Source organism: Protopterus annectens, chromosome 13.part0, assembly GCF_019279795.1.
Source record: "Protopterus annectens isolate FY-2018-M chromosome 13.part0, PAN1.0, whole genome shotgun sequence".
NCBI lineage: Eukaryota > Metazoa > Chordata > Ceratodontiformes > Protopteridae > Protopterus > Protopterus annectens.
Window position 1 is genome coordinate 169,674,393 of NC_056747.1, and position 21,576 is coordinate 169,695,968.

Genomic DNA, 21,576 nt, shown 5'->3' on the forward strand with positions numbered 1-21,576 from the left:
TGAAGGATAAACATTCAATATTAAAAAAAGGTTAGAATAGACTGGAAAGACTGAAAAAGCAATTTGGAAGAGAACAATGGAAGGACATATGTATGGCTCTCAAGTATGCAATAAAATGTAGAAGGTTTAGGATCTTTGCATGGAAGTGTTTGCACAGGTATTTTTAGACCCCAAGCAGACTTAAAAGAATTGTTACTCACTAGTGGAGGTGTGATGGGGAATAGAGAGGTACAGGGGAACATTTGTTTGGGGAGTGTAATGAATTGGCAGATTTAAAAAATTCCCAACAGAGTACTGTGTCAGAAATACTGTGTAACCAAACATATATAACTAAGTACATGATTCTCTTAAGCTAGGACAAAGGATCTGAACTTCTTAGATATAGTAAGGGTGCCAAAATAGCCATTACTAGAAAACTGATATAACTGCTAAATTGTGAGTAGCATCTTAGTAGTTATTGTTTTCTCTTCATAACCTTTATAACAATACATAACAGTGTAGCGTATGTTATAAATAGCTTGGTATCAACTGCAGTTACCTTTTTGTTTTGGGTTTCCTCTGCTATCCTTGCATTTTGTGTTGCTCATAGAATTGATCTGTTTCTTACAAGGTACACTGCTCCTCCTCTGCATCCTCTATCTTAGTTACTTAGTAATAGAATTGTGTTGTTTCTTACAAGGTACACTGCTCCTCCTCTGTATCCTCTATCTTAGTTACTTAGTAATAGAATTGTGCTGTATCTTACAAGGTACACTGCTCCTCCTCTGCATCCTCTATCTTAGTTACTTAGTAACAGAATTGCGCCGTTTCTTACAAGGGATGCTTCTACTCCCCTGCATCCTCTATCTTAGTTACTTAGTAATAGAATTGTGCTGTATCTTACAAGGGATGCTGCTCCTCCTCTGCATCCTCTATCTTAGTTACTTAGTAATAGAATTGTGCTGTTTCTTACAAGGGATGCTGCTCCTCGCCTGCATCCTTTATCTTAGTTACTTAGTAATAGAATTGTGCTGTTTCTTACAAGGTACACTGCTCCTCCTCTGTATCCTCTTTCTTAGTTACTTAGTAATAGAATTGTGCTGTATCTTACAAGATACACTGCTCCTCCTCTGCATCCTCTATCTTAGTTACTTAGTAATAGAATTGTGCTGTATCTTACAAGGGATGCTGTTCCTCCTCTGCATCCTCTATCTTAGTTACTTAGTAATAGAATTGTGCTGTATCTTACAAGGTACACTGCTCCTCCTCTGTATCCTCTATCTTAGTTACTTAGTAATAGAATTTGCTGTATCTTACAAGGGATGCTGTTCCTCCTCTGCATCCTCTATCTTAGTTACTTAGTAATAGAATTGTGCTGTATCTTACAAGGTACACTGCTCCTCCTCTGTATCCTCTATCTTAGTTACTTAGTAATAGAATTTGCTGTATCTTACAAGGGATGCTGTTCCTCCTCTGCATCCTCTATCTTAGTTACTTAGTAATAGAATTGTGCTGTATCTTACAAGGGATGCTGCTCCTCCTCTGCATCCTCTATCTTAGTTACTTAGTAATATAATTTGCTGTATCTTACAAGGGATGCTGCTCCTCCCCTGCATCCTCTATCTTAGTTACTTAGTAATAGAATTGTGCCTTTTCTTACAAGGTACACTCCTCCTCCTCTGTATCCTCTATCTTAGTTACTTAGTAATAGAATTGTGCTGTATCTTACAAGGGATGCTGCTCCTCCCCTGCATCCTCTATCTTAGTTACTTAGTAATAGAATTGTGCTGTATCTTACAAGGTACACTGCTCCTCCTCTGCATCCTCTATCTTAGTTACTTAGTAATAGAATTGTGCTGTTTCTTACAAGGGATGCTGCTCCTCCTCTGCATCCTCTTAGTTACTTAGTAATAGAACTGTGCCGTTTCTTACAAGGTACACTGCTCCTCCTCTGCATCCTCTATCTTAGTTACTTAGTAATAGAATTGTGCTGTTTCTTACAAGGGATGCTGCTCCTCCCCTGCATCCTCTATCTTAGTTACTTAGTAATAGAATTGTGCTGTATCTTACAAGGTACACTGCTCCTCATCTGCATCCTCTATCTTAGTTACTTAGTAATAGAATTGTGCTGTATCTTACAAGGGATGCTGCTCCTCCTCTGCATCCTCTATCTTAGTTACTTAGTAATAGAATTGTGCTGTATCTTACAAGGGATGCTGCTCCTCCCCTGCATCCTCTATCTTAGTTACTTAGTAATATAATTTGCTGTATCTTACAAGGGATGCTGCTCCTCCTCTGCATCCTCTATCTTAGTTACTTAGTAATAGAATTGTGCCTTTTCTTACAAGGTATACTGCTCCTCCTCTGTATCCTCTATCTTAGTTACTTAGTAATAGAATTGTGCTGTATCTTACAAGGGATGCTGCTCCTCCCCTGCATCCTCTATCTTAGTTATTTAGTAATAGAATTTGCTGTATCTTACAAGGGATGCTGCTCCTCCCCTGCATCCTCTATCTTAGTTACTTAGTAATAGAATTTTGCCATTTCTTACAAGGGATGCTGCTCCTCCTCTGCATCCTCTATCTTAGTTACTTAGTAATAGAATTGTGCTGTTTCTTACAAGGTACACTGCTCCTCCTCTGCATCCTCTATCTTAGTTACTTAGTAATAGAATTGTGCTGTATCTTACAAGGGATGTTGCTCCTCCTCTGCATCCTCTAGCTTAGTTACTTAGTAATATAATTGTGTTGTTTCTTACAAGGGATGCTGCTCCTCCCCTGATCCTCTATCTTAGTTACTTAGTAATAGAATTGTGCTGTATCTTACGAGGTACACTGCTCCTCCTCTGCATCCTCTATCTTAGTTACTTAGTAATAGAATTGTGCTGTATCTTACAAGGGATGCTGCTCCTCCTCTGCATCCTCTATCTTAGTTACTTAGTAATAGAATTGTGCCTTTTCTTACAAGGTATACTGCTCCTCCTCTGTATCCTCTATCTTAGTTACTTAGTAATAGAATTGTGCTGTATCTTACAAGGGATGCTGCTCCTCCCCTGCATCCTCTATCTTAGTTACTTAGTAATAGAATTTGCTGTATCTTACAAGGGATGCTGCTCCTCCCCTGCATCCTCTATCTTAGTTACTTAGTAATAGAATTGTGCTGTATCTTACAAGGTACACTGCTCCTCCTCTGCATCCTCTATCTTAGTTACTTAGTAATATAATTTGCTGTATCTTACAAGGGATGCTGCTCCTCCCCTGCATCCTCTATCTTAGTTACTTAGTAATAGAATTTTGCCATTTCTTACAAGGGATGCTGCTCCTCCTCTGCATCCTCTATCTTAGTTACTTAGTAATAGAATTGTATTGTTTCTTACAAGAGATGCTGCTCCTCCTCTGCATCCTCTATCTTAGTTACTTAGTAATAGAAATGTGCTGTTTCTTACAAGGTACACTGCTCCTCCTCTGCATCCTCTATCTTAGTTACTTAGTAATAGAATTGTGCTGTATCTTACAAGGGATGCTGCTCCTCCTCTGCATCCTCTAGCTTAGTTACTTAGTAATAGAATTGTGCTGTTTCTTACAAGGGATGCTGCTCCTCCCCTGATCCTCTATCTTAGTTACTTAGTAATAGAATTGTGCTCTATCTTACGAGGTACACTGCTCCTCCTCTGCATCCTCTATCTTAGTTACTTAGTAATAGAATTGTGCTGTATCTTACAAGGGATGCTGCTCCTCCCTTGCATCCTCTATCTTAGTTACTTGGTAATCACAGTGATTTAAAACTTCAGACCTAATATTTACCTCCTTTTCCTTTTTATTTCCACTCCCCCCAGCAAAACTTTTATTTTGTGTCTTGGCCAACCTCCCAATAAAACCAAAGGCTGTCTCTTTGCCCTGCACTGTGAGACCCTGCATCGGTGGAACACTGAAGTGCTTTCAGCAACACTAGTGTATGTTAGAGTTGTATTTAACCTGTCCTCTAAACTGAAGACTTTTTGCTATAGCCTTTTACTGTAAACGTGCACATTACTGGTCCCCCCCCCCATTTTTCTCTTCCTATTGTACTCCTTGGGTTAAGTAATTAAAACAAGGTTTACCTATGTACCTGCAACCCATACTTCAATTGCTTTTTCCTATAGAAGTGTTGGTCCTTTTCACCAGACTGTACTAGATTAGTAGCACAAGATTTGTAGTTATTAGGAAGATACTGCACTACACTGACCTGGAATTGACTGAGCTTGGTTTCCCTGATAGTTTTCTTAGCAGCTGGCCTAGTCCAGTTTTTCTGGCTCACAACCTTGTATTACTTTGTGTTGATCTCCCTCCCCCACCTTGAACCTGCACACCTCACTCCCATGTCTACTTAATTACAGAGGAATCAAAAAACCTGATGTAAAAAAGCACCATCTTTTGACTTAGCTTTTCTGCCCTTGCTTCATGGGAATTCCCAGTAGTGTACTTGCATATACCATATTCTATTCCTTTTTAAATAGTACTTTACGGACTTCTAATTTGCTGCATGTCCCTTTCTAAAACCCCTCGCATAACTACATGCTCCTACTTAGTGAACTGCAGTTCCCAGTTTTTAAACAGAAATAAAAACAGAAAAGAAAATATCTTTTTTCTTTTAGAATCAACTTGTCTAATTGCCCATAAATCTGGCTGTTTATCTTCCCCAGACACTGGACTGAACTGGCTGATTGTTTTTTTGTACTTTCCTCTGTCCCACATGTCCAATACACAGATGACTCTACAGTCATAACTATTGCTAACTCCCCCTTAGAACTCCTAACAAATACCCAGACATCTTTCAACTCAGTAGAGACATGGCTGACTAATAATCAGCTCATCCTCAACCCTAAGAAAACAAAATTATTACTCTTTCTAGCTAAATCTGCATACCACATTAAACTTTCCTTCTCCATAAGGTCCCTAAACATTCCTCCTATAGAAGTCGAAACTAGCACAAAGCTCCTTGGCATTACCACTGACAACCAACTAAAATTTGATCTTCACATTAACAACTGTATCTCAGAAACCCACCAAAAGCTAGGACTACTGTACAGGATCAACAAATTCCTAACTACTGAAACTAATATTTCTCTTACCCATGTTTACTTTCTACCATGCTTAACCTACTATTCCCAAATACTCACAAATCTGAACTCTTCCTTACTTGCCAAATTAGAATCAACCTACCACAAAATAGCTAGATTTGCAGCTCAACAAAATATAAATCTCACCACTCTCTCTCTCTCCCTAAAATACCTTAACTAACTACCTCACCTGTTCCTACAATCTCAACTCCAAATCATACACTCCATCCTATACCAGCCTGATTTCTAACCAAGTCTATCTTTCCTCATCTCTCACTACTCTCCTACCAGACCTCTCTGACTCTTAACCTAAGACCTACTAAAAATCCATAAACCCAAATCCAACACAGGGTGCAACTTATATAGCTACCATCCCTCTGTTGCATGGAAGAAACTCCCACTTGAAATAAGGTCCCTGAATCACCCCAAACAATTTAAGCTAGCAACCAAAGACCACTTTAAAAAACACTGGTCCTCCCATTGTACTCGCCCCTCCCTTCTTATTACCTACCTTTTATAGTACAGTCAAACTAACTTACTAAAACTTACCATTAACTACTTCATCCTATGCTCCCTATGCAACCTCCAAAGCTTCTTCTATACTCTGCTCCCTGAAATTCTTATGGAACCTTTTAAGTTTCTGCTACTCTGCATACAAAACCTTACATTTACTCAACTCTCTTTTTAAACCAAAACATGCAACTTATTCTTCTTTTTTAACATTCTCCTTTTTGTTTATAGTACTGTTTTATCTGTCAACAATACACACGTATGTAGCTTACGTATTTTAACTACCAACATTCTCTATTGCTATTTGTATTGAAATACATCTGCACTGCTATTTGTATTGAAATACATCGGCACTGCTATTTGTATTGAAATACATCGGCACTGCTATTTGTATTGAAATACATCGGCACTGCTATTTGTATTGAAATACATCGGCACTGCTATTTGTATTGAAATACATCGGCACTGCTATTTGTATTGAAATACATCGGCACTGCTATTTGTATTGAAATACATCGGCACTGCTATTTGTACTGAAATACACCGGCACTGCTATTTGTACTGAAATACACCGGCACTGCTATTTGTACTGAAATACATCGGCACTGCTATTTGTATTGAAATACATCTGCACTGCCATTTGTATTGAAATAGATCTGCACTGCTATTTGTATTGAAATACATCTGCACTGCTATTTGTACTGAAATACATCTGCACTGCTATTTGTACTGAAATACATCTGCACTGCTATTTGTATTGAAATACATCTGCACTGCTATTTGTATTGAAATACATCTGCACTGCTATTTGTACTGAAATACATCTGCACTGCTATTTGTACTGAAATACATCTGCACTGCTATTTGTACTGAAATACATCTGCACTGCTATTTGTATTGAAATACATCTGCACTGCTATTTGTTTTGAAATACATCTGCACTGCTATTTGTTTTGAAATACATCTGCACTGCTATTTGTTTTGAAATATATCTGCATTGCTATTTGTTTTGAAATACATCTGCACTGCTATTTGTTTTGAAATACATCTGCACTGCTATTTGTATTGAAATACATCTGCACTGCTATTTGTATTGAAATACATCTGCACTGCTATTTGTATTGAAATACATCTACACTGCTATTTGTATTGAAATACATCTGCACTGCTATTTGTATTGAAATAAATCTGCACTGCTATTTGTACTGAAATACATCTGCACTGCTATTTGTACTGAAATACATCTGCACTGCTATTTGTACTGAAATACATCTGCACTGCTATTTGTACTGAAATACATCTGCACTGCTATTTGTATTGAAATACATCTGCACTGCTATTTGTACTGAAATACATCTGCACTGCTATTTGTACTGAAATACATCTGCACTGCTATTTGTACTGAAATACATCTGCACTGCTATTTGTATTGAAATACATCTGCACTGCTATTTGTATTGAAATACATCTGCACTGCTATTTGTATTGAAATACATCTGCACTGCTATTTGTATTGAAATACATCTGCACTGCTATTTGTATTGAAATACATCTGCACTGCTATTTGTATTGCATTGTTTATCTTTGGAGCTTTTCTACCCGGGCCTCTACTGAAAAAGGGCAATAGCTCAGCCAGACACTCCAGGTTAACAAATGTAAAATAAAAATAAATAAAAGTCTAAACCAACTGTACCTGAAGTACTGAATATTATAAAAGTGATAAAAACATTGGAAGAGGGATCTTTAAAAAAGAAATTAGCAAAATAGATAGAAATAAAAGGGAATAGTGGGGAGAAACGGTTTAAGGGAAGGTAATAATTCAGCAATTTGTGTAATGCTGGACTCATGCCTCATGCTAATTACAAGGCAGGATAATGTGATGTATAATTTACATATATATATATATATATATATATATATATACACACACACACACACATGCATAATATAGTTTTCATTTCAGTTAATGTATGTCTGCCTATGGCGTAAGTAATAATTTAATAAATGTTTTTTTAAAGCTACAAAATACATTAAACAGCAGCAATGTCAGTATGCCTAGCTATTTTTCCTCTATGCTTAAGCCATTTAAACCTGTCATTTTAGAATTTTTCATTTAGTAGTGAATATATGAGCTATCCATACTAGAAAGAAGCACCGTCTTTAGTGGTTGTGGGTTTACACCTGATACTCTGGGTGGGGGAATACATTCTATAAACTGATAGAAAAGCTGGTGTACCCTATATCCCTGTAAAAGGGTAAAGCACCATGTATGTCTTTTTTCAATTGCATGCTCAAACAGGGCTTGCATGAAGGTCGGTCTGACTAAGACACAGGTGACCAGAGCTCAAACAGCGACTTGGGTACCAGTAGGAACTCGCAGGTGAAAATAGGAGTGAACGGCCAATGCCTGTTCATCCGTCCTGGGCAAGAGGGAGGAAGACAGCTCTAGTTCACCACGAGTGACACCTAGCAGGAACACAGAAGTCTACCCCTGTGCAGCTCAATTCTTTCAAGCACAAGTTGTTATGTAAGTGACACTTATCAAACAGGAAACTTCACAGGGCAGCTATAGCAGAGCTCAGACGAAATGCCACAGAGAAGAGAGGTGTTTTGCTGGGGGGGGGGGGAGGATAGGCCACCCTTGCAGGACCAGCAAAGCTAGCCTGCTCCTTACCACCTTACTTTTACAAGTGGATGAGATCAAGAGGTATTCCCTAGGAAGGAATGCATGGGTCACAGGACTCTTGCCTGCCGAGGATACCAGGATTCCCATGACCACAGTAGGCCGACTGGGCTTGGTTCTATGGGGATGCAAAAAAAAAAAAATTTAAAAATTGGTCTTGTATACGTTGCCTTCAGTGAACTAGCCTAGACTCACAGTCCCTCCAAGACTGTTAGACAGCAACTTTCAAAGAAAGGATCTGTAAACATTCCAAAAAACACAACATGGCTGCCAGTTTCTACAGTAAGGTAAGCAGTTACAGAAAGGTCCTCTTCATTTCTTTTCACTGTAAGCAGTTCTCTAAGCTTATACCTCAATTACAGTTTTTTTTCTCTTCTAGACCTAAAGCACAAACATGCAGACATCGGCTTCTGCTCTACCATGAATGTGCCAGTCTCAGACTCTTCAACTAAAAAGTAAAAATAAAATTATTTAAAGATATCTACTTTATATTTGATATTCTCAGAGATCAAAAATGCTCATTTCACTTATTAAAAAGTGAATTAAAAACTGCTACTAGCAGCTTTACCTTGATTAAATTGTGAAACTTTTTATTCTGTTGAAGTAGTTCCTTATAATGGCTGACAGCTTCATTATGCCGACTACAGAACTCTCCATATTTTTCTTTCATTCTTTCTCCTCCATCACCAGAAAACTAAGGAGGAAAAAAAAAAGACACCTTTAAATGAGCAATACAGCAGACAAGAACTAGGTTCTCTACTATATATTAAAACACTGAGCTGTTAAGTTGTTCCGGGAGTTTTCAGAACAGCAACACAACCACCATCAAACTCCTCCAGTGAACTAGGACAGCTGGAAGGTGGTAAAAGGCAGCCAAAAAAATCATTCACAGTAAAACTGTTTGCTGAATGTAAAACTACAGAAAGGAAGCAGAACCAGGTCCAATAATATAAAATCTTTTAATCGATCTAAGTACTTTCGTCCTTGTCTAACGACTTCATCCATTTTACCCTGCAAAGTCTTTGTGTTGCTGGAATGTTCACAGGTATGTGTTCTATTCAAAGTACTTCTAAATAACCAAATAATAATAAAGTAGTTAAAGAAAAAAAAACTGTAGCATACACATCTCTTGGTGGCAACAGGAGACGTCTGTGACTACTAAGCAATTTGCTAACCTAGATCCAAGCGTACAAGTCTCATCCACAAAGACTGTCTCACCAGCACAGTTACTTCATGTTGTGAAGCATACGACACACACCAGCAGATCTGCCAGATGTTCTAACACACCTGGCACTCATAAAAAAAAAAAAAAAAAAAAAAAGTGGAACGTATTCTGAAGCATCTGTCACGTCTGCTGTCCTTGCAGTCCCCTGAGCCTTCCTACAGTAAGAAATAATGTGCATGGAACATAGTCATGCTCCCACTGGTTACAGAACTGCATAGATCACTATGACATGCCTCTACATCACTCCCCTTTGCGTACAAAACCTATGAATAAAACACCAGTGTCCAAATGGACAGCTTCATTCCCTATAAGGAAAACCATCCTACCACCCTTTGTGAAACAACAAATGTAATTTACTTGTTATAGACCTTCTACCCAAATAGGCTTGCCACCCCTTCGGTTTTTTTCCGGACTATCAGGAAATCAAACTGATTCTCCGGTAGTCCGGAAAACACTGTACAAACTCCGGTATTCTGTTTCAAAAAGGAAACAGACTATCGGAGTTTGTAAATCGGCTGATTTACTATGCTTTTCTTACAGAAAAGCATAGCAAATCAGCCAAAAGCAGGCGGCGGGAGCAAAAAAAGAGGGCGTTCCCGTTGATCGGCTGATTTACTATGCTTTTCTTACAGAAAAGCATAGCAAATCCTCCAAAAGCAGGCGGCGGGAACGAAAAAAGAGGGCGTTCCCGTTGAGTGATGCTGTCGTGACATCACAAAATGGGCGGTATGTTGGCGGGAGAGGGGGTGGGGCGGGGTTACTGGTGACGCGAGGGGCGTGGCGTGGCTCCGGTTTTAGCCGTGAACGAAGGTGGCAACCCTATACCCAAAATCTACTCCATTTCAACACCCACATTAAACACTGGTCCTTGAGTTACCCAAGGTCACATGACACAAGCTCCTATGTGCAGACATTAAAGGCACCCATTTTGTGAGTGCCTGCATCCTCGAACAAAGAAAACTGTATTCTGTAAACTACAAAGCTGCCTCTTAAATGTATGGAAAGATAATGGCAGATGCTACTCACAACTTAAATAAGCCTAGAACCACTCAAAATGTTAACAAGTTATTAATCCGCTCAAAGGCATCAGTGGATGCTCAGAGTCAGCTTGGACATTAAAGAATCATCCTTAATGTCACCTCTCCATGCAATCATTTATTGCAATTTACCACTCTTGCTTACAATGACACCTGGTGTACCAGATCAACTAGTGGCAACTACATGAAATAAAATCAAAAGGGATAAGGGAAGGAGTAAAGCATCATGGGAATGATGGCAGGAGTGTTCTACCTGAGAAACTGTTATCCCTTAATTATGATTCAGCAATGTAAGAGATGAACTTACCTTAATTCTTGTTACAAAGTAGTAAACAAATATATAAACTAGATTCCTATCAGATGATCGAGTTTCAGAAACTTGAAATTCATAATGTCGGGACCATATGATCAAATTTCCAAAACTCGAGGGCTTTGAATGGAGATTGCGGTACAGTGCAGAATGGGAAATTTATCCTTTTTCTCACTGTAGTGAAATCTTGGAGTTGGTATACTTAATTTCGGGGGGGGGGGGTGCATGGGTCTTGCCCCCCCCCGCAAAACCATAACAAAAGTTAGATTTTTGTGTACGTTTCCGGAAACATGACCATATGATTTTCGAGTTTCTGAAAACTGAATCATCTGACAGGAATCCATATACACACACAAACATACACATTTTGTTAGTATGCACTTATTTAACCTTAGTTTAACAGCTAAATCACAATTATGTTTAGATTTGTACTCACAGATAAGCTATTTTTCTTATACTGAATAGTATGAGCTCCAAGAAAGACACGGGTTATACATATTTACAAATTTATCGATGCAGTCACGCTGTATTCTTCTCATATAAATCTGTGGAGTCAGTAAAATCAGTGTTTAACTTCTGACCTCTAAACTGAAACACTTGGCCTTTAAGAAAAAGTGAGTCATGCGTGCAGGAAAGAATATTTTTGAAGTACAAGCTTGCCTTGGACACAGGATGCAGAATGTTCCAAAACCATGTGTGTGTGTGTGTGTGTGTTTTACTGACACCTTCACAGTTTCACAGCTACAGATCAGGGAACACAAAAATAAGAGTTACAAGAAGTCTTGCTCAGTTTTATAAAGCGTGTAGATAACATTTGACAAATACAGCAGTTAAAACTAGAGCATTATTGAATAACATTAACCTAAATTCTGAGGGTATATTTGGAAGAAAGTGAACAAGCTCAAGCAGGAAACTTCCATTTACTTTGGTGCATCTCTTTGGAGCGGTCTGCCTCTAGCTATGATGGCTAATGCTGTATTTTTCCTGCTTGCAAGAACTGATATCAACTGCTAATAAAGAAAAGCTTTGTTGCACTCTAAAATAAATTTAGTCCTGTGGACTTACTATTCACAAAGCATGCAAGTTGTATTATTGTTAAACCTCCCTCTCACTGCACCCATACTGGGATACAATTCATTACAAAATAACAGAAGCCAATTAAAGTTATACACAGATATAAGCACTGCACAAAAAAAAAAAAAGAATACAATGAAAAATTGCCACAGATGACCTGCATTTGAATAGTGGCCTGGTGCCTGCTGTAGTTGGCCAGGGAAGATGGGAATGAGTGGCCACTGCTAGCACACCCACCCTCGGGTGAAAGACGTGACAATGACTCAGCTTTAAGGGAACACCTGCTAGGACACTCAGTGAATCTCAAGCAGGCAGCCAAGAGGAACTCAATATGCCATGTCCCACTTCCCTTCAGAAAACAGCAATGGTGGACCTCAGATTAGCTGCCCAATAGAGGGGCTGCTCCCAGCCAAAGGGAGAGGGCAGGCAGCCCACCAACCCCAGGACCAGCAAGCTGGCCTGCTCACCACCAGTTGGCCCATGCTGGGGAAGAGAGACAAATGGAACTCCTGGGCAGGAATAAATAGGCCACTGGGCTCTAACCTAGCATAAGAATGTCCAGTTTTTGTACCTTACAAATGAAGGTTCTGACCAAGTGCTGGTAGGGCAGTCATCATGCAAGGTCCTGGGGGAGCAAAGACACAATGATATTTCTTTTGAGTTTTTGGAAGTAACTGCCCTTTAATTTGCCATTAAATTCTGTAGGGGCACCATCGGACTGATAAAATAATACAACCATACCTTTGTTTAAGGGAAAATCCTGGACAGACTCGGGTAATTACATATCACTGAGCCTCGTGTCTGTTACAGCACAGATTTTGAGAAGTAAATTTGTAGACTTTCTAAGTGATAATTTGCCAGAATGTTCATATTGCACAACAAATGTCAGATAAACCTACTATAGCAGAAACAGAGGGAAAGAATCTTGTAGATGTGGTATGTCTAGCCTTCCAGTAAGGCTTCTGGCACCATTTCACATAAACGGCTAATGTGAGAGGTAAAGGAATGTGAGGATTAGAAACTTGTTAATGGACAAGAAACAAAATCCAGTTGTTTAGGAAGCTTTAAGTGGAGTGCAAAAGGTTCTACACAGACTCCGATTTGGATAAAAAATGTATGACAACTCAACAACATAATAATCGTAATCCAATCTATCAAAAAACTGAGCCCCTTTACACACAAACACAACACAAATGTTTTTCAGAGGTAGGCAAACCTGAACCCCCACACCCTAGCATCTCTAAACAGACTCACTCTAAGACGGCAAAAAACTGAACACGAAGTAAAGCACATAACTGCAATCTCACCAAAATTCATACACCAGCAAGCCACAAAGAATTTGCTCAAAAATAAGGCACAGGTTTGCATTACCGACACCTAAACATGCTAAAGGAGGTCACACTGAGGTAGGAATAAGATAAACTTCCTTATACCCATTACAATGCAGTCTTACTGTATAAACAAACAAACTGCCACAAACAGCAGCAAATATCCAAGTAGAAGACCAAGGCATTGTTTTATGTAACAGGTACTGCAACGAAAGCATTTTTTGACAGACTGGAGTGGATCAATATTTATACATATTCAACAGAAACAGAGGGGGAATGTACCTTTATTGATGGAAAATCACAATCAACTTGAATACCAATGAAATAAAAACTGCTACAGCAGCAAAAGATGGAAGACATTCTGCAGAAACACTACATTTGGGGGTTAATGACAATTAATGTAAAATTATCCAGATTAAATAGAACCCTAATGGACTAAGGCTAATTACACTGGAGAAGAAGACATGTCATGCAATAAAACCTTTAAATAAAACTCCTGCACTATGATATGACAAGGCTGTGGTTAATTCACAGCTGGGAGACGCAAGCAAATACTAAGGAATAAAAAGGTATATATTCTTCATTAAGGGCACTGGTGAGAACTTACAGTGGATACATTTGGAAAAAAATAGTTGATTAGACTAGTTGAAAATGAACACAAGACAGTTATTAGGATAGTGGAGAAAATGACTGAGAAGATTTACACAGACACAAATCAGGCATACTCAAAGACGAAGATTAGATTTTGGGATTATAATACCAATACATCATTTTTTATCATGCACTGTTCTTGCTTCTTTAATATTCATTGAAAAGCTATTTTAAAATTTAGTAATTATTTTCATACCTTTGCATTCAAAATTACATTTGCCAATTTTAGAGGACACATCAACTATCATTTCCAAAAGTATGAAAAGCACCATACAGCTCTTTAAATAAAACATTCCTAAAGTCCATAGTGTCGTAGTTTAAACATGTTTTCCCAACTAACCCAAGAAACAAAGTTATGCACCACGATGTACTATCCAAGAATTGTTGATCTCTTAATGCACTTGCAGAAAAGTCAATGAAACCTGGCTCTATTCATCAGATTATTAAATTGTGAGGGTTTCATAGTTAAGGGTAATAAAACCATACACTACAGATATTTCATTATACGAAACTTACTGAAAAAAAAAAGATTTCTCACTATTCTTCCTTTCATCTTTTTAGTCCCTTGTCTTAACGTTTTCTCCTCTTCCCATCCCTCTCTTCTCTTCCCTTTCAATGTCCTATTTCCTTCCATTGTTCCTTTTTATCTTCCATTTGTCCTTGTATTCTCTTCCTTTATGTATTATTTTTTTTACTTTACTTAGTCTCCCCCATTTCCCTCATTTCTAGTATCTATATTTGTTCATTATCAATATATTTAAAAAAATCTACCAAATGTAAAGGGAATTATACAATCATTTTTTCTTTCTGTACTGGATTACACTTATCTTTTAAATTTCCAGTATTCCACAACCCTCAACTTATACTAGCACAATTTCTTTATGAAACTAGCATGCTCTTCACTACGCCAGAACTTTTAAATACTCTAAAATGTGAGCTAAAGATCCACATGCCAATACAATTAATCAATGCCTCGTCTTGGTATTTCTTATGTATACATACATGCAAAAGTTCCTTTTGATGTTATGATTGAAGCTATTTTTTTACTCTTGATATTCAAAAAAATAAATTTGTTTATTATTTCCATTGTCAAAAGCATTTTTCTTTTCATTCTTATTCTTTTCTCTCATCTTTATCTTCTCTCCCTGCTCTCTCCCTCCTTGTCATATCTTGCACCCCGTTCTCTTTTCCAACAAATGTAATCCTTTACCTACATATCTTAATGGTTTAAAACTGTGGCCATGAAGATGTGACTTGATTAAATATTAGAGAGTCAGCAAACTAGATTTTAGTCATCTTGCAAGAAACTCATCTTCTCTGTGATGAGGAAGAATATATTAAACTTAATCAGAATGAGATCCTATCTAGCTCATCATATAAACAAAACAGGAGAGGGGTCATAATTTTACAGACAAGGAATGCAATTATTCTCAAACTTATACTTAAATACAGTGATAAAAAAGTAGTGCTCCAGATGGTCATTAATGAAAATCAAAACTGAATGCTAACATTAGCAAACATGCTCAACTCCATGTTTAGGGAATAAATATGTAAAAAAAAACCTGTCGACACTAATATGAACGGTTGCTTAAAATTGGGAGTGAGGAACTTTAACTGCGTACTCAAATGTTCAGATTCCGATGTTGTTAATGATAGCATATATATATATATATATATATATATATATATATATATATATATATATATATATATAAAGATTCTTGAATCTGTACTCATTACTCACATACATGTTGTAGGCTATAACAGAAAGGCTATAACAGAATTTATTTTTCTAATGAATTAACTTCCAAAATAAATTCGCCTCCAGCAAAAATATCCATCCACAGAGCTCCTCCTTGATCAATCCTGAAAAGCCCCCCTTTATGATAAGTCTACAACCTAGAATTATGGACAGTTGGACTACCCAGGTTTCTCCTGCCAGCCTTGTTGACTTGGGTCCCTTGAGGCAGTGTAGTAATTGAACTCATGTACACCAACAACCTTCTACCTATAACTCGCTGTAGTACAGAGTGTGAGAGATGTATCTACACCAAGAATCTTGAATCCAGACTATCTCGCACTCTAAACAGTAACAATGACGAGGATGCCAATCTACCCAACACTACTCATGCACATAGTATCACTACTAATACACAAAGTACTCATCAAACACAAAAGTCAATATCCAAGGAGGTTCTCTCAAAAACCTTACTGAAACACCAAAGACCTCCAAAACACAAAACTGCTACAACTAACAGTTCGCACAGCACCCATGACACATATTAACACCAATGTCTCACCTGCAAAGCCCTTAATGTGCAACATTCAAAAAACAAATGTTCTTGTCATTGGAGACTCAGCAGTGAGACACATGGATATCTCACTCACCAGGTTGAACAAGGAGAAAGCCATGGTCGGCTGTCTGTACACTGCCAGGATTCGTCCGATCAGCCATGCACTCAAGTCTCTCAGCAGCAAGTACATACATGTATGCATACACATATTTCAAGCACGGGCATTAATGCCCTTCTAGCTTGCCAATTTACCAAAACATTTTTTACCATAATAAGTGTCCAGGTTGTTCTTAAAAATATCTAAACTTGCTTTAATGCAATTTTAATGTAATTTGATAGTCTGCTACATGCATCAGCTACTCAGTCAGAGAACCAATTAGTACACTTCTCATTCCTATAGAATCTTCTACATAGGTTGTCTGATGATTCTCTACTACCTTTTTGATAACCCAAAACATTCCCAGAAGTAGTTTTCTGTAAATGCCCTATATACTTGAGTAAGATGTCATCTTAGATATCTGTAAGATACACTGTACAAGTTGAGATATTTAGTCTTTCATAATAACTTAAATTTTCACATCCATGGAGTACAGAGGTATATTTCCATCTGCACTCTTTCCAGTTTACTCATGCTTGTTTTCTTATAAAGTTTCCATATTGTTATTATATAATCAAGTTTGGCTCTAATGTAACTAACAAACAATGACTTCATCATTTTTGATTTCCTAGACTTCATAAAACTTTTTATACAACCTAAAGTTCTGTAACTATCACTCACCAATTGGTTGACATGATTAGAAAAACACATAGCTGAATTTACCCATATACCCAGGTCTTTGAATGAGTCAACAGTTTCAATCACTGTGTTCTGTATTAAATATTCACCTTTCAATTTATGTCTCCCAAATCTCACATGCTTAGTTTTTTATATACTTCTCAGCATATTACTCTCCTGTGCCCAACTGGTCAAGTTATTTGCAGACATGCCTTATCTGTAACACATGTAATCAGTTTACCCAACTTCAGGTCATCTGCATATAGACTGAAGAATACATCAGATAAAAAAGTTAGGTCTGAAAGATACAATCTAAACAAGTAAGGGCCTAGGACAGAGCCCTGTGGGAAACCTTGACTCTAACCAAGGATTTAACCTGTCCAGTCGCTGTATGATACTTGCCATGTCCTATTTATAAACCAGTCAGCTATCTATCTTATAAAGAGTACATCAATACCTAGTTGTACTAATTTATTGATGAGCGTTTTGTGTATGACCTTCTCAAATGCTGAAGTTAAATCTATATAAATTACATCACAGCACATTTTTTTATTCATAGCTATTATATTGTTATAGAACATCATGTGGCAGGTGGTAATAGATCTGTTTTTAATATATGGATGCTGACATAGGGTTTCAAGTCCCAAACTATCCAGTTCTTACAATAACTTAACTAATATTACCTTCTCCATTATTTTTCTACAACATGAAAGCAGACTTAAGGGTCTATATGACTATGGGTTTGTCCTACACCACTTCCCCATGAAAACAAGTTTAATAAGCACATGTCTCCAATGTTGAGGAATCTTCCCATATTTATATGACTAGTGAATAATAGACATAATGGTACTGTAAGTTCTTGCTGAAGTGTTCTCAGGTCATTGTTACTAATTCAGTCTCCTTCCTGTGCTTTATTTGGATTCAGTTTGTGCAGTTCTTTGTCAATATAATCTAATTTGATTCCAGTATCTACCTGGATGTCACTAGGAGAACTTATCACCCCTTTTGTAGACCCAAACTGTTTTGCATAAGATTTTGTAAAGATATCTATAATCTGTTGTCTAAGAATAAATTTTAGAATTTGCACAGTTTATCAGTTTGTGTCTCTTTACTCCTTCTACATCTTATGCATCTATAAAAAGGTTTCTTATTATGCTCAGTCTCTTTATACAATTTTTCTTCAAAATTTTCTTGATCTTTTCTCACACTATGTTTAATCTGTTTGTCCAGCTTGTTTATTTCAGTTTTCAAAGCTGTAGTTCGACCTGTCTCCCATTTCTTATATTTTTTGTCTCTCACCTTAATCAGATACATTGTTTTTATGGAAATATATTCCCCTGATGTTGTATGCCTAGATCCTGATGTTAAACATTTTTTTGCATTCAATTTCTCTTTCAAAACTTTCCACATTCCATCTGCAGTTTTTCCATTGAACACTTCACTCCAGTTAGTTTTACATAACTGTTTTGCTTCCATATACTCTGTAATTAACCTTTTGTGTATTGGTTTAGATTTCAGTCTGGCAAAATTATCTAGCAACAAATTAACCTTTATAACCCCATAATCACTGTACATCAAGTGTGGTAAAACCTGACGAAGTAAAAATAATTTCTTTAGGAACACAAACAATGGCTAGTATGTTCCACCCCGTTTTTTTTTTTTTTTTTTTTTTTTTTTAACAATCTGAAGTAATGGTTGCTCCTGAATATAAATTGAGAATAATTTCCTTACTAACATTGTTGTTGAATCATTACTCCAGTCTGTTTCTGGTAAATTTAAGTCCTCTGCTAATATTATTCTTCCCTCCTGTGTTTCATGCAAGAAGTGTATGAATTCCTCTAGGTCAACTGCACTTGACTTTGGTGGTCTATACACTCCAACAATTGTTATATGTTCCAGGGTTGTCTTTATTGTCACAGTTACACACACTGTAGTATTGGTGTCATCATTGAACATGTAATAATCACAGGTCTCATAACTATCTTTAATCCCTATCATAACTCCTCCACCTGATTTTTGTTAGAATGTCTGTTACAGTAAAAACATTTATACCCTGATAGAAATGGTTTCCAATCATTGTTCTTTAACCACATTTCACAAATAACATCAATCTTGTGGGAATGTGGCAAGTTTTCCAATAAAAAAAATAATAATTAATGCTCCTACCATTAACAACCATCAGAAATGTATGAAATGTTGCTATTTGTGAACTGTTAAAAATTTTTGACCTGGCAAAAATCCTGTCTAGTGTTTGTCAAATATTACAAAATATCTGCTGCAAAAATTCTCCCCTGATCTTGACAAATGCACGCCGTCTGAACATGTGTGCCCAAAACTAGGCTTGGATGCTCTACACGTTTCCATTTTTTTAAAACAGGACATTTTTTCCATGTAGGTATTTACCCAAAAAATCTTTTCATTTACAGTGACCTGACTATCCTTTTCATAGGTAATTTGTGAAAAATACGTCCTAACACCAGTACAAGCTATACTATTCTAAGAGGGCTGGCAGCTCCCTACTAACAGTCGGAGAATCCTTACAGATGACAATTTTACCAACATGAATAAAAATAGATCCACATTTCCTTACATAAAGGCATTCCAAGGCTGGTTTCGCATCTATTTTTGCTCCTGGCAAGCATAACACTATTCGATGTTCATTATCTTTTCTGCAAATATTTTCTCTGCAAATATTAAGTATCAGTTCCTCTAATAATTGAATCTCCAATTACAAGAATATCTTTGCTGGCCAGCTCTGAAGAATCGTCAGCTTCTAATACAGTAATATCTGCTCTATTATTATGAAGGATAGATCTTCATCACCATTAGTCTTATTAATCCCACTGTTTTCATTGGGTACTAAATTCAAATCCAGTTGGTACTGTAAATCCACAGCTTGAGCCATGTAGTCAACATCTGTCTTTCTCTTCTTTTTTTCTTACAGTAATGTTCTTCACTCCTTCCACGTTCAGTTTTGATTTAGTCCTTTTCACCTGCCCCTTGCATCTTTTTTCTATGTTCTCTGTTGGAAAAATGCCTTTTCCTGTAGACTGAAGATTTTCTGATAGAAAAATATCATCATTCCCTGTAGCCTGGGTGTTACATAAAGCAGTGCCCTTTTTAATACACATTCTTTCCTTTACAGTCATTAATCAGTTTCTTTTTCTTCCTTGTAAAGCAAAAGCAGTGTATCACAAAGATGGCTCAACCAAGACTGTCAGAAAACAAAAAAAGCCATCCTGAGCAAGTAGCTGACCCCCCCCCCCAATACAAATGCCAACAGTATCCAAAAAATCCAAGGTCCAAAGACAAGTAAAGGTATTTATTAACATAAAATATACAAAAGATTAAGCACTTTCATCTCAAGCTACAAGAGACTTCTTCAGAACAAATGCCACTAGTAAATGAATCCTTTATATAACAATCTGTTACTTATTAGAATAAGTATGGAGGCACTTAAAGGTACAAAGCATAAAAAAAGTGTAAATTCTAAGCAAGGTAAAACAAGCATGAAAAAAGGTACATCCTGTGGATGAATATAAAGCATAAAATCAAATCTGACTAAAAACATCTATAAAAGAGAATGTACATTCTGTTATGAATAATATTTATAAATTAAGAGCACATTTTTAGAAGGGGGACAACAGTGCTGTTGTCGTTCATACCTGGAGGTACCATGGCATTTAATTTTAGCTGCCAATGTAGTTCTCTGATCTCCAGGTCTAGTTCCCATCAACCTCCTCTTATATTGTCAACTAGAATGTCCAAAATCCTAAATTTGAACCTACTAGTGCCTTTACAAATTAGACTATGCTTATAAAGGGCATTATTTGTATTGGCTTTATTAATAGCATATAGGTGTTCATAAACACTCTAAGGATACGTTCTGTTTTCCCTATATAGTAATAGCTACATATGGTACACAAGGCCAAATAAATAATACCCCTGGTAGTGCAATTGCCCTTTTTCAACATAATTTTAAAGGGTACATGTTCCAAGGCAACAGTCTGGTTCTCCATAATAAATGGGCGCTATCAATATGTTCCACATTTTGTTGTCCCTTTCTCTGGTAGCTGGTGGTATAACTACTCATGTTCGAATAACCATTTTAAGTTTTACCTGTCTTACAGACAAAACTGGGAACTTGTCCAATATGTTTAAGAATGTCAGGATTGCTTTAAAAAAGATTATCCTATTTTTTGTTAGTATTTTTTCACTTCCTGACTACCTGTACCATAGGGTAGTACCATACTGCTTTGGAAGTTTGATTTGCTTTTGGATACTTCATCATGTGTAGCTAACACACCATTGCTTAGGTTGGGTTTGTACTTATTGCCCCATCCTGATTTTACTTCCTGGACTATTGTCATAAGATAATCTTGGGGGTACCCTCTTTCTTTAAACATGTCTATGATAATATTTACTTCCATGAAAAAGCTATCCATACCAGAGCACATCATAGCTGTTTGTATCAACTGTCCTTCAAAACTGTTTCTCTTCATATGTCCTGGGTGGTTACTCTGGTAATCCAGGAAATTGTTGGAGAAAGTTTTATTTCTAAAAATTTTGGAACCAAACCTTGTGGGCTTTTTCTTTAAACAAAGTTATATCT

General features: G+C 37.1%; 1 protein-coding gene across 1 annotated transcript in view; it reads right to left on the reverse strand.

Annotated features, from left to right (window-relative positions):
• Positions 1-21,576, reverse strand: part of ARHGEF18 (Rho/Rac guanine nucleotide exchange factor 18) — a 2,448,098-nt gene that overhangs the window by 773,878 nt on the left and 1,652,644 nt on the right. The window contains exon 19 of the mRNA XM_044090748.1: positions 8,839-8,964. Within this exon, the coding sequence (XP_043946683.1) occupies positions 8,839-8,964 (126 nt within the window). The remainder of the gene's footprint in view (positions 1-8,838; positions 8,965-21,576) is intronic.